Genomic DNA, 14,572 nt, shown 5'->3' on the forward strand with positions numbered 1-14,572 from the left:
AGGACAGCTGGACGTATAAAGGGCCCCATTACCTTCAGGAGCTTAGGGCCTCATCAAACCTAAACCCGGCCCTGCATGTGGTCAAATGAAAGCGGGGGCGCGCGCGCGAAGCCAGCAGCCCAGGGGAGCAACGTTCCGGCCAAGCACGTGGTTCCCCTTCCCAAGGGGCCGAAATCATCGCGGAATTTATCCCGCTCCTCCCCCTCCCCTCGCGCCCCCCCTGAAGGGGGCAGCTCACGCCGTGGAATCCTGACGGAGCCCCCTCGAGGGAGGGGAGAGAGGAGGACACGTTAAAGTAAACCGCCGACCCGCCAGCTCGCGCCTTTGCACACGGCCGCTAACCGGGCTCTTTTCCCGCCTTTTCTTTTCCTTTGTACTGTATACTCCTACAGCCGTTGGAGGCGTTAAGGTATACACACACACATATACACATAGAAGGTACATACACACATATATACATATATATCCGTCCTTCCACTTCGTTTTCTCAGCCTATAGCACTCTCGCTTTCCCCCTCAGTCTTAGCTCCCACATTCGCGTCAGTTGGGGCGTCTGAAGGGAGAGGGTAACACCTCTGCGCGCCTGACTCGCAGTTTCAGGCAGCAAAACGTGACGCAGTCAGCGCTGCTGTCGTTTTTGCAAAATGAAAAAAAAAAGGGGGGGGGAGCGCCTGCACTATTTGTGTACAAGCGTGAATGTTGGTAATGAGGTGGTAGGAAGAATTGTGAAATGTATCTAATATTAGCTACTGTAGTTTGCTCATGGGAAATGCAAGAAAAAGCGTGTGGGAAAAGCGCTGCTTCATATGACCCTCAACTGTGTTACTGTATTTGAATCTTTTCTTCTTCTTTTTTTTGCATTTCTTGCAACAGTAATTGGACTATAAAACTTTAAAATTGAGTCTGATTTCATCAGCAAGATTCACAAGTCACATATAATTGCTGTAGAAGTATCTCATGGTTTATCACTTTCCATGTATATGTTGCTTCACAAACTAGATAACGTTAGGGAGACCAGAGAAGGGAGTGATGGAGACTGGTAAACTGGAAATATGGTATGGAGTTCTTTAAGAGCCATTTAGGCTACAACATTATGTGGGGACCAAGAGGTTATATGCAAAAGGTTTGATGGAAAAGATGAATGGAAATTGATGGAAAAGATGGCTTTCACAGAGGTTTGAAGCACTTCCACCATAAAAGTTCAAAAGTTTCAGACTCACTATTTTCTGGTAGAATTCAACCACCTACATGCAAATTCATATCACACAATTAGTGTTGATTGGGAAGTCTTGCACAGCAAACCTACTTCCCACAAATATTTGTTTTTTGTGCTAAGGAAAATCATTGGAAAATGTACTGAAAAGTGTGGGATAACACTTGATTTGACAATGTTCTAAATTGGTGGCACAAAATTAGGATGAATGCTCAACAAATAGGTTTTTTGGAAGCAGTCATATTTTTAAATTTTCAACTGTTTGGTTCAGATAGAGGTACTATGGCAAAATATTATTATGCCCAACTGTTTTCATATTTCTGTTCATCATTCACAAGGAATGCATTTTAAATTCTCATATACAGTGTAATAGTGCTGGATTGTTGCACAGAGCTGTACGTTGAATTCAGTAGATCTACAATATTCTAATAGAGAATGATGAACACTATCAATTGATACAACTTGTCACAATAAAAAGTTTATAAGTATTACAAAAGGCTTGTTTTCCAAACACAAAGTATATAATTTTACAAAAAGTAAATATAGCTATGTTGGCCTACAAGAAAATTTCCAAAATCCATATTAGGGAAACACCTTGATTAGCCCAATCAAAATATCACAAAATAGTGTGCATTACAAGCTTTTGAGTTCCCCAGAACTATTAATCATTTACACATTTAAACAATCTATGGCATTTTAAACTGTATTGGTTTTGTTTGTTATTACAGTATGCATTTTTGTGTTTTTATATTGTAAACTACCCTGTGATAGTTTTGGATCAGGGGTGCCAATTTTATTGGGGAGGGAGGAGGCAAGCCCCATATTGCATAATCAGTCACATGATTACGTGCAATCACACCTTTTGAATGGCAATGCTGTTCAATTGGGGGGAGCTCAATTTGGGGGGGGGCGGGCAAAGTTGGATTGGCCCCTAGGAGTTGGCTCCTATGCTTCAGATGGTGGTATAGAAAATTTATAAATAATTACAATTATAATTATTACAATTATAAATAAACCAATTATAAATAAAGCGGAGTGGGTGGGAGAAAAAAAGTTGGCTATGGAAGTGATTGAGTCTGCATCTCATCAGTCTTCAGCTGGAATGTGGGAGGAGTTAGGAAACATTAAAAGGAGGCTTCTTAAGCACTATGCAGCTTTCAGGTTGCACCAAGGGCTACAGGAAAGAAGGAACAAAGAATAAAGACTTTAGGAGAGTTTGAAAGCATATACACCGTTTTGTGATATTTTGGTTGGTGTTGGCCTAATAATGCACAAATGACAACGTTGGAATTATTTTTCTGTTATTTTCTGTTTAACTTGGGAAATCCAATAAATCAATAATTCTCCATTTTCAATATTGCAATACTAGTCTACTTGACAGGGCTACTGTAAGGATTAATAGCATGATAAATTATATTGTTCTGCAGAACATAGAAAGGGATTGAAAATAATGCAACATATTGAGTACATTTTATCATGAATTTAGTATTGCTAGTGTTATTTTGAGAGTTTAATTCTTGTGTCTTTTAGACAGAAAATGGAACAGGAGAAATCTTTTAAATTGTTTGTACCACCAATACTGAATAATACCCAAGTATCTGCAGTCAAACCACAGACAAGCAAACGAGATGGACGATGTTTTCAGGTAAATAAAAACTGTTACTTTAAAATATATATAGCAAGTTTACAAAAGCTGACCAGTGTTTTAAAAAGTAAAGATTACCTGTATTTCCGTTTATCCACACTTAAACATTGATAACTCAAAATTCAACATTCCAAAGTTTTGAAATTTGAAACTACAAAACCAAAGGAAAATGCCATTCATATGAAAATCAAAAGTAGACACTCAACTCATTCTAGACAATGTTGGGCTACATGGACAAATAATTGACACTATTATAATACGGCTTCCTGTGTTTATTCATGTCTATGTGTTTATGATCCTATATCCTAGTATGTTCCACTTGCACTTATGGTTTGCCCCAGAGTGACTGGGGCAACCCAGTCAGATGGGCGGGGTACAAATAATAAAATTATTATTATTATTATTATTATTATTATTATTATTATTATTATTATTAATTCCTAGTTCCCCATATGTTCTACTTCCTCATTAAAATATCTGAGTTGATCTTTGCCCACGTCTACATAACCTACTCTTAGCCTTTTGGAGTGGAGTGCTTAAAGTTATGAAATTGCCCAGTATGAATATCTTTTCTAAGACCGTAATACCCTTAAATTAGAATTAGTTTTAATGACAGCTTAACCTGATTTCATAACTTGGCAGTAAGTCCTATTGATTTTAGCATATTGCATTTCCAAGTAATCTGTTAATGATTGGAGATGAGCATGTCCATTAAAAGGTATTATTATTTCTATAATGTTTTATTTTTCCAGGATTTTAGCAAGGGAACTGAAGATGATTATAACTTGCCTTTTGGGATGAAAAGTATGTCAAAACATATAGAAGTCATAGGTAAGATTAAAACATAAAAATAAATATTAAAGAAGATGGAATGGTAGACCTTGAAAAGTGAAGTAACCATTAGAACTAGACCAAGTTTGTGCTGGAGTCATCTCTGAGAACTTCTGCAGTATTTAAAGTTGTGTTGTTTGTATTAAAATTGTACTTTGTTATATATGTCGTTCTTTTGCTTTCTATTATTTTTTGGTAAGTCAGAATCCAATATATTCTGTATTCCATTTGTAGCCTATGATGTTTGTATTCATATGCACTTATTAATAAGACTAACACATAGCAATTTAGGAATTAACACTGTTATTCAGTTATATTGTTATTATAATGTTTGTAACTTATAATTATGCATATTTATTATTAAATAATCAGACATTAAATGTTGTATTTCCAGAACCTGTAAAACCTGTGCCTGAGCTAGAAATGGAGGTGAGTTAAATATACTGTTGCACGCCACCCATATCTCTGAGTGGTGCAAGATTCCAGGTGCTCACCCAGGGTCAGAGTTTCCATTTTGAAATGAGACACAGCAGAGACTGTGGTTCTTTAGGCTATATGGTTTATTTACACATATATACAACCTGAGCCTATGATGGAGGGGTTTACAGCATCAACACCCTAAGAGGCTCTTGTTCACTCTGTTCTTTCTCTGTATGATGACTTCTGTTGGGTGAGAGAGACAGGGGAAATGTGTCCTTGTTAATTCTCATTGAACTTTCCATGGTTTTTGATACCATTGACTGTGGTATCCTTCTGGAGTGGCTGTCCAAGTTAGGAGTGGGTGGTACTGCTTTGTAGTGGTTCTGGTCCTACTTAGATGTACATTTCCAAAGGATGATGCTTGGGGAGTGCTTTTCAGTCCCATGGAACCTCAGGGTTAAATTTTATCCTCTATGTTGTTTAACTAACTATGTTGTTTAGCATGTTATCTAAACATGCTAAAACATTCCTGTTCACAGAGGCCGTTGCTGGTTCTTGATACCAACTAATTGTCATAACTTTTTAGTTCATTTTGTGGTAACTTGACTTATTTTTATCATTGTTGTATTTTTAAGGGACTTTATTCTAAACTGACTTAAGATGTTTTCATAAAAGGCAGTATAGAAATGTTTTAAATAAATAAAATTTCAGTCACTGTTACATTACTAAATTGTATATTTCATACTGTCCTTGGTGCACACAAGGAAAAGTTTTTATTTAATGGCTAATGTGGGTATCAAAATTTAAATGAAAAGGCATTTCATTAAAAACCTTTTAATTAAACATTATATAATAAATTATTAAACCTGCCTTTATAGAACATGGAGACAATGAATGAGCTATATTCAAGGCTTTACAAAGAAGCTGAAAAGATCAAGAGATGGAAAGTCACTACAGAATATGAATTAAAGGAAAAGGAAAGAAAATTGCAAGAAAACAGAAAGATTATAGAAGCACTACGTAAAGCTATTCAAGAGTTACAGGCGAGTGTTTTTAACATTTTTAAATGTATAATTTTAAGATAAGAATAAAATGCTTTTTAAAAAAATTAGGGCACAGTCCATCCCAGCATGGGTGCAATGCCTGCACAGGGATGGATTGTCATAGCTAGCCTCAAGCTGGTTCAGGAATCAGACCCTATTGTCTTGCCCACTAGTCTGCTGTGGCTGCTATGAGTGGCCAGGCTGTAAATGTGATTGTGGCTCCACCATTCTGCAAAGCCCTGCGGGTGGAGGTTAGGATTGTTAATGTGTGATGACATTGTCCTGCCCTCCTCTCTTCTCCCCCAATGCCTGTCATGAGCTGAGGGAAAGGTGTTGTACATGATTTTGCAGGAAGAAGAAGTGGAGTCCATTTGCACAGTATCATATTCAGTGGCGTAGTTTGGGGGGTGAGGGGGGGCCGGCCGCACCGGGCGCAACCTCTGGGGGTTAGGGTAAGGCGGCGCAAATCCACGGGTTAGGGGGCGCAAATTACTTGCCTTGGCCCTGGTGCTGACAACCCACACTACGCCACTGATCATATTGCATATATTATTAAGGATGACCTACTTGCTTACAGATTACTTCTTGCTTGGGTGATTTTACTAAAGATTAGTAAAATTAAAACATGTACTGGACAGGTTACGTATGTAAATCATGGGATCTTGCCGGAATTTTGTGACTTTCAAGCTTACTTTCATTTCAAGCATTTACAATGCACATGTAGTTTGTGATGTAATATATGCAATAATACCCAAGTCTAATAAATATGTATTTTGGGAAACTGACATTTTTACCCCTTTGAAAGTGATACTTATTAGTTCACCCAGGCAAAAGCATGCTTTTTATATCTTTGTTTTATAAATTTAGTTTGAAAATGAAAAACTAAGCTTAAAACTGGAAGATGTAATACATGAAAATAAAGATCTTCTAAAAGAGTAAGTAATGTTAGGATAATAATTTTGTAATCATTTGTTTATGCTATAGTATGAGGCAATTAATAACCCCTTCTAAGTACACTCATTGTCATGAGAGATCTGTGAGATAAACCTTTATCTTTTATAAAAGGAGAACTATTCCTATCTAGGACTCACAAGTTTTTCAGGTTGTTCTTCTGTCCTTGGTACCACACTGGCTCATAAAGTCACAAAAAGTAATCAAAACCTGCATGTTTTTGCCATACTTTGTTTGCTTTTTTATTTTACTATTCTTCTGTGTCTTCTTTAGTGTGTTTTTAAAAACACCGCTTTTCACAACTGCATTTCTGTGTGCTCCTCCCCTCCTTATTTCTTCCCTTCCTGGTTGTTTTCAGGTGGAGAGGGCCTTTCTCCTTGGCAATCAGTGACTTTTGGCTTGAAACCTTGGGCAAGGTTTCTAAGAAGCTCAGTGTGCTGCAGTGCTAGATATCATCGGAGTATTACAACTCCTCTTGTACTTTGTCCATAACAGTGGGTGATGGGAGAGTGGCAGGCAACATGGCTGGTGTGACTTCAGTGGTCCTGCTGAATATGACCAATAATAGTTCCACAATGGCTTCTGCGGTTCACCCATCCAACTTGACCATGGAAGCAGCCATTTCTCAGCACAGTTGTGGGGTGGACTGTGGCAAAACCAGCTGTTGTTGATCAGTGGACAGCCTGATATATGGTGGAGCCTGTTCAACCACATACTGGCCAGACTCAATGGCTGTCTCCCTCCCACCTGACTGTATGTGTTCTGGAGGAAGAGGGGCCTGCTCAAATGCAAGCACAAAGAGCTTCTATTGTGGCTTTCTGTTCTTCAAGTGAAGAATTTTATGTGTTTCAATCATCTCATGTAAATAAATTGCCTTTTGCTGTTTGAGATCCATCTATTACTGTGTTTCCTTTTGATCAGTTTGTCCCTTTGCCATAAGGGCAGCCTTTGCAACTGACAGATTCCATGTTCCATCAAATTACAAATGCCTTACTAGGAGATATTTCTTAGCACTTTATAAGTCTTAATGTGCTTTCTAAGCGGGACACGGGTGGCACTATGGTGTAAACCACTGAGCCTCTTGGGCTTACTGATCAGAAGGTCAGCAGTTTGAATCTGTGAGACAGGGTGAGCTCCTGTTGCTCTGTCCCAGCTACTGCTAACCTAGCAGTTTGAAAGCACACCAGTGCAAGTAGATAAATAGGTCCCGCTGTGGCGGAAGGTAAATGGCATTTATGTGCGCTCTGGTTTCTGTCACAGTGTTCCGTTGCACCAGATGCGGTTCAGTCATGCTGGCCACATGACCTGGAAAGCTGTCTGGACAAATGCCAGCTCCCTTGGCCTGAAGCAAGATGAATGCCACATCAAATTCTCCTTTCTATATATTATATTTTTCCTTGCCACTTTCCCTTGTTCAAGCAAAGTGCTGGCTTTATTTATAAAGACAGTGCTGCATATGTATTGAACTCAGTGTTATATAAATTATATGGAGACAGTGTTTTGTAGCACAATTTGAACCCTTGTCCTAGTTGCTAGGTTTCTCCAGGCAAGCAACCCATCTGTACCTCATGACAGCTTGTGCATAAGGAAATGTTGTGGTTTCTTTGTAGCTGTTTGTCTATTGGGTGTGTCTACTGGGTGACATCTTGGTTGTTTTTTTTACTATTTCCCCCCTCCCCTTATTAGCCTGGGTGATACAGATGTCACAGGATTTCAAATTTTCATTAAAGCATAAATGGACACAAATAATACTAGGGATATAATGCTGATATAACTGTTTTTCTCCCCAGAAACAGTGCTACAAGACATTTGTGCAATTTGCTCAAAGAAAAGTGCATGCAATTGATGGAGAAGTCTAACAAATGTAAATATCTCTTAAAAAGTGTTTGCATCCCCCCCACAAAGATTCTCATAGACTGTTTATAACCTCCTTTCCCATGTTAGCCTTACACTGGGAACTGCTTTGCTAGTCAATTCTGCAGGAAAAGCAACAGCTTATAGTCTTATAAACAGGAGTTCAAGGTGCTGATTTTTAAACTCCAGATGTTCCTTCACATCCTTAAAAACAAGTAGGAGAGCATTATTTTGTTGGGATGAACTGAAGAGCAATTCCATATGATGGGAGTACTAGAAAGGCATTCTGAGTTGTGACTCCTTAGTTGCAAAACAACTTGTCTCTAAAGACTCACTAGAGTTCAGGAGTTTTAGTAGAATAACAGGTCATTGCTATTCTTATTACTTTATCTCTGATTTTTTTTACATATTAAAATAAATACTTAATCTTTTATATTGTTAATTTTGTTTTAGATGAACATGAACAAGAGGAAACCAGACAGATGTATGTGGATCTTAATAATAACACGGAGGTAAAAAAGACACATATTTTATAGTAGCATTATTTATACACACACAGCACCCTGGTGTCCTCTGTGATGGTGCACACCTGCTTTCAGTTCCTTTTTCCTCCAAACTCTTGCCTCTCATAGTTTCATTTTCCTTTGAAAAAATGAAATATAGAAAAAAACACCTTTTAAAAAGGAGTGGTGTGAGCTGTGGTTAACCCAGGATTCAGCTGATAGCATCCTTCAAGGATTTGATCTTCGGTTTACAGGTGTTATATTGCCTGAGATCCTACAAGTATCAGCACTGTTTTTTAATATTTATGTGCAGTTGCTGAGAGCAATTTTCCATAGGTTTGGAATTACTTATTATCAATAAGGTAATGATGTGCAACTGTTTATTTCATTAACTCAGGGATGAATTAAATATTCGATAGTAGACAGATCTGGGAATCTTGGTCTCCACTAACCATTTAAAAGGTGGTTAGAGTGCATGATCTGTGAGAGGTGGCAAGTGGTGGTGGTGGTGGGGAGAGCACTTAGCCCTTATTCTTCCCGTCACTTGTTATTCCCTTTTCCTCCCTTACATTTTCCTCCAGCTAGGGTAGATGTGTGTTTGCTGTGTTTGGCAGAAAGGCAGATGGGGAGTGGGTTATTCCCTCCTCACTCATCTGTTGCCTCTCCCCTCGAAAACCACACTACCCACCTACCTTTTTAAAGATGATCCAGCAATGCTTTCAATTAGTAGGTACTCTTTAATGTCTTAAGAAAAAATATTTATATTAAGGGATTGTTCTAACCGTTGAGTGAATGACTATTGGTGTCAAGGGGCTCCATCGGGGTGGGGGGCTTTGACCCCCCAATTTTCAAAGAGAGGGCTGGCCCCCCTCAAAATTCTGTAGCATCTGGATGTGCAGTGGCTACCACTGCTAACACAAGGCCCACCAGGCTGCCGGCGCAATGCCTCCCATGCCACTACTAATGCCATAAGGAATGCTGGGCTACTAACAGACCTGCTAGGACACCAAAACCAATGCGGAGGTGCAGCCGCAGTGGTTTGCAGTGGCTCCTCCTGCTGCTGCTGCAGAGGGGAAGCAGCCCCTGGGCCATGGCAGCAGCAGCAGCAGCAGGAGGAGGAGCTGCTAGCGCTGCTGGCCATGGAAAACAAGCTGCTGTGAAATGCCTGGACATGACATCATGATGTCACATGCAATGCCAACCCCCCCCCCATTTCCTACTCAATTGGTGTGAATTTTAAATATTTTTAAAATAAATTCAGCATATATTCACTGGCATTATAGGAAGTTTGTTGTTACTAATTGTTTATTTACATCTGTTAGAGAATGATACATGCCTTTGAGGAACTTCGTGTACAAGCAGAAAACTCCAGACTGGAAATGGTTTTTAAATGTGAGAATCTTTTTTAAATTTATGGCATTTGTGTAATTATTTGAGAGAAGTGGTTACAGGTGGGAGAAGCCTGGGATAAGGGTAGAGCCAAATGAAATCAGTAGTAGCTAGTAAGGCAGCACAGGTAGTTCACAGTTGCTGTCCTGGCTTCCCAACATGGAAGGTTGCAGGTGTTTATTGAGAGAGAGAGAGGAGATGCAAGGTACAGGGAGCTTGGCACACAACAACACTGCCACACACTGTACCAAACTCCCTGCACCTCACCCCTCACCCTTCCTTCAGTAAACGCCAGTGATCCACTGTTTTGGGAAGCCTGGAGAGCAGTGGTGCCCCACATGCAACTCCTCACAGGCTGGTTGAAGCTCAGTGGTACAGTAACTTCTCTGCATACAGAAGATCCCAAGTTTGATCCTTGGCATTTCCTGGTAGGGCTGGGAAATACTTCTGTCTGAATCCCTGGAGAGCTGCTGCCAGGCACTATAGAGAAAACTGAACTAGATGAACCTAGATGATCCTTTTTACAGGTCCACAACCAGGCCATGTCACATTACATCAAGATCCATTGTTATACAGTGTTGTTGTTTAGTCGTTTAGTCGTGTCCGACTCTTCGTGACCCCATGGACCAGAGCACGCCAGGCACTTCTGTCCTCCACTGCCTCCCGCAGTTTGATCAAACTCATGCTGGTAGCTTCAAGAACACCATCCAACCATCTCATTCTCTGTCGTCCCCTTCTCCTTGTGCCCTCCATCTTTCCCAACATCAGGGTCTTTTCCAGTGAGTCTTCTCTTCTCATGAGGTGGCCAAAGTACTGGAGCCTCAGTTTCATGATCTGTCCTTCCAGTGAGCGCTCAGGGCTGATTTCCTTCAGAATGGAGAGGTTTGATCTTCTTGCAGTCCATGGGACTCTCAAGAGTCTCCTCCAGCACCAGTTATACAGTAGAAAAAGGCTATTTAAGGATTGTGGAATTACGCCAATATGTGGTGATGGCCACTGATTTAGCTTTAAAATGGAATTTGATATATTTACCATTGGTTACTAATGATTACTAGTTAAATGTGACCTCTAAGAGGCAGCGTGTCTGTGTACACCCATTACAAGGGAACAATACATTTTGCTTATGGACTTCTCATAGGCACCTGGTTGTGTACTGTGGGGAACAGGATGCTAGGCTAGGCAGGGCTTTGATCTGGTGTTGCAGGAATCTTATGTTTGAAAGGGTTGAGAAAAAGATATAAATGAAATTTTTACCTATTTTCTCATTTCATTCTATACAACTGCCATGTTTGTAAGCCACCTTAAATAATTGAATGAGAGAGGTAAAAATGTTTTAAATAAGTTTTTAAGAATCATTTTAAGACTTCCAATTATGATTCCCTGTTTGGCTTTCTATTATTATAAAAGCACAAGAAGCAAACTCAGTGGAAATGCTTGTGTTTCATACTTGTTGCTGATGATAATAGAATTTTCTGTAACATGAAATTCCTAGTGGGGAGCATTATGCATGCCAAAACCATGTGCTGTGCCAGGAATTATTCCTTCCTGCCATGTTGTTTTAGAATGCAGGTACACCAGACACCCAAGTTTTCTTGTTCTTGTCAACTACAGTGTTCAAGTACTCTTCAGTCAAAGGAATTAGAAAAGGGTAGCTGTCAAGTTGCTCAACTTTTTGTGTTTATTGAATGTGCCTTCTTCTATGTTTTTATTTCTGAACTGGACTGGTTTCTCCCCCCTTTTTCCTGTTCTTTTATGGCCAGAACAACCCCAATCCCTGAAATTAGGAAGTGTTATTCCATCTACCTCTGCTAAACTTTACCTGACTCAAAGTGGGCTGTTTCTGGGGTGGGGAGTCAGCAGGGCGGAGCTGAGCATGATGTGCACAAGCCAGAATTATCTGCAGCAATCTTGCACTTACATACTCACACTACTTATGTACCCCCATCTCCTACCCTGCATCATCTGAAACAACAAACTGTGGTTAACATTAATTATGGTTTGTTTAAAACAAAAGCAAGCCAAGGAGAGCGCACCAGCTAGATTCATGCTGCAACTCATTCTGGGTCATACACGTGGTGCTAAACTATAATTTAACATAGGGGTGAGGAACCTCAGGTATTGTAGCCAAATGACAGTAGTTCACAGCTCTCTATCTGGCCCTTGGTTGACCCACATCCCTCCTGAGCCACACCCACTCTCCCACTCATCCTGCTTTATACTCTCATTGAGTGTTTTGAGACTAGCTGACCTCTGATAATGCCTCTTGATTGGAAGATAGAGAGGGATGAGTGAATCTGTATAGAACAGCCTACTGTACAAAGCAAAAAAACAAACAAACAACATTTATTGATATGTCCACTTTTGCTTCTGGCCCATCAGCCACTGGTATGTGATTCCTGAAAAGTTGCCATGAGTGAATGTAGCTTTGAAGCTGAAACAGGTTCTCCATAATTGGTTTAGCAGGATGTGTGAACATATAAATGAGTGATATATATATATGTGTGTGTGTGTGTGTGTGTGTGTGTGTGTGTGTGAATCATCTTTCTCTTTTAGTATATTTATTGTCATTTAGTTACTAAAAATATCCATGATTTTTATTTTGGAAGTAAAAGAAGAAGCAGAAAAAATAGGACAACTTGAAAAAGTCCACAAAAGAGAGATGGATGCAATGGAAAAACAGGTTTGTTTTATTGTTACTGAGATTAATAACATTATGTTAGTTATTAACAAGACCCCACATGAACCAACCAAGACTCTGTATTCATAATCCAAGGCCCTTTTTCATGTGACTCCTCAGAGGGAGGGTGTCAGCACAAGAAAGGGCCTTCTTAGTGGTGGCTTCCCACTTACTGAATGTTTTTGTGGGGAGGCACACCTGGTGCCATCATTATCTACCTTTAGGTGCCAGGCCAGAACATTTCTTTTTTGTCAGGCTGTTGGCTTTTAATTAGCTGTGGCCTCAGGCAGTCAGTGGGATGTCTTAATCCTGCCTTTTTATAAGAGTGAATGTGTTTGTTAGTCACATGAGTTACATTTTGTAAAAAATAAGACCAATAAGTGGAACATGCAGCAAAATCTTGCAGTTTCACATCTGGTGCAGTTTTATACCTGGTTTTACATCTCTCTCCCCCCACCCCCCTGCCACAACAGTTATTCAGCATTCCTCAGTCTTCATTGAGCTATTTGGGGGTTTTTCTACTCTAACTGTGTGACCATGCCACATTCTCGAATATGTACACTCACTCACTCACTCACTCACTCACACAGAGGCATATAGCTCAACCTCCTCAGCTGATCCATGTAGATCAACTGATGGTGGGGTTTTTAATGCCCTCCTCCATCAAATGATCAATCTGAGAACCAGGAATGGCCAATTTGTATCTGCTTTAGGGTGCTGGACTTTGCACACCTCAGTGCTGTCTACTTTACATTTTCTTCTTTTTGCCAATCAGTTGGGTCTTGGGAGCCAGATTAGACCTCTGAACGGGGTGTTAGCCATCACTGGTTTAAACTAACCACAGATCCCAGTTAAGATGACACAACACTGTGGTTAATTATTGATAAAGGCATGTAAAATTTTGCATGGTGGTAAAAATGTATAGAGAGACATTTTTCTCCAACTCTCATAACACTAGAATCTGGAGTCATTCAATGCATGTTAGAAGATTCAGAACAGCAGAAGGATTCACTTCTTCACATAGTATATAGTTAAACTATGGACTGTACTGGCACAAGATTCAATAATGATCACCAGCTTGGATGACTTTATAAAAGGATTAGACCAATGCATGGAGGAAAAGGCTATCAGTGATTGTTAGTCATGGTGGCTGTGTAATGCCTTGAATCTGAACTGCAGCTAATTTTAACTATGGTTAGTTGCAACAAACTGATTTCAGACGATAACTTATGAGACTAGCTTGCTTCAAATACCAGTAATCATGATTAACATTAAACACAGCTTAGAGTTTGAAATAAATGCTAAATTGTGATTAATCTAAAACAGAAGTGGAAGCTTCTGATCTCTTCATGGCTGTGCAGGAGGAGGAGCATGCAAGCCCAATATGAAATTCATAATTCTAAATCATGGTTTAGTCTTTTGTCTGAATGCAGCAATGTAAGATTATGTTGTAGGATGAAATGCAGCAATGTAAGATTATGTTGTAGGATGATCTTTCTCATATCTCCTGTAACTGATAATGGTTTATATATCTAAAAAGGCAAATATTAAACCATGTGCATAACAGAAATGTGAAACTGAAATGGCAAGCATGGCTATTTATGTGCATAAATTATTCTTTTTATTAGGTGTCAGATTTGGCAGTGCAAAATGGTGAAAAAGATAATAAAATGAAATACATAAACCTACAGTTACAAGAATCAAGAGAGTTCATTGCTGAGTTAAAAGAAATAAAAAGTAAGCATTTTTATAATTTTATTCCAAATAGCATTATTAGAAGTATTGGTACAGCATACGGAACCAACTGGTTGCCCTCAGATTTTTTTTTTTTAAAAGATTTTATTTATAAACACTAATAACAAACAAAAAATTGCAAATGTTGTAAACTGATGATTATACAGATAACTACCATCTTCAATATACCAGTGATATTGATACAGAGATTGTATAAGCTACCCAAATTTCTCTCATTGATGCAGACAGCCAAATTTGTGCATTGGGACCTGTAATATTTGCAAATGAAATGAAATGGCTATTGTCCACATGT

The 14,572-nt window shown here is 39.3% G+C and overlaps 1 protein-coding gene across 7 annotated transcripts in view; it reads left to right on the forward strand.

Annotated features, from left to right (window-relative positions):
- Positions 1–272: 272 nt before the first annotated feature.
- Positions 273–14,572, forward strand: part of SYCP1 (synaptonemal complex protein 1) — a 45,993-nt gene continuing 31,693 nt past the window's right edge. The window contains exons 1-11 of one of the 7 annotated variants that reach the window (XM_082227413.1): positions 273–409; positions 2,743–2,857; positions 3,610–3,688; positions 4,083–4,117; positions 4,987–5,151; positions 6,019–6,086; positions 7,893–7,966; positions 8,410–8,468; positions 9,782–9,851; positions 12,455–12,528; positions 14,154–14,262. In XM_082227413.1, the coding sequence (XP_082083539.1) occupies positions 2,750–2,857; positions 3,610–3,688; positions 4,083–4,117; positions 4,987–5,151; positions 6,019–6,086; positions 7,893–7,966; positions 8,410–8,468; positions 9,782–9,851; positions 12,455–12,528; positions 14,154–14,262 (841 nt within the window). In that variant the 5' untranslated portion in view covers positions 273–409; positions 2,743–2,749. Of the gene's footprint in view, positions 410–600; positions 713–1,144; positions 1,175–2,742; positions 2,858–3,609; positions 3,689–4,082; positions 4,118–4,986; positions 5,152–6,018; positions 6,087–7,892; positions 7,967–8,409; positions 8,469–9,781; positions 9,852–12,454; positions 12,529–14,153; positions 14,263–14,572 lie in introns of those variants that run through there. The other 6 variants (XM_082227416.1, XM_082227414.1, XM_082227415.1 and 3 more) reach the window with 6 other exon arrangements.

This window comes from Podarcis vaucheri (genome assembly GCF_965113315.1).
Source record: "Podarcis vaucheri genome assembly, chromosome: 6".
In the NCBI taxonomy this organism is placed as follows: Eukaryota; Metazoa; Chordata; class Lepidosauria; order Squamata; family Lacertidae; genus Podarcis; species Podarcis vaucheri.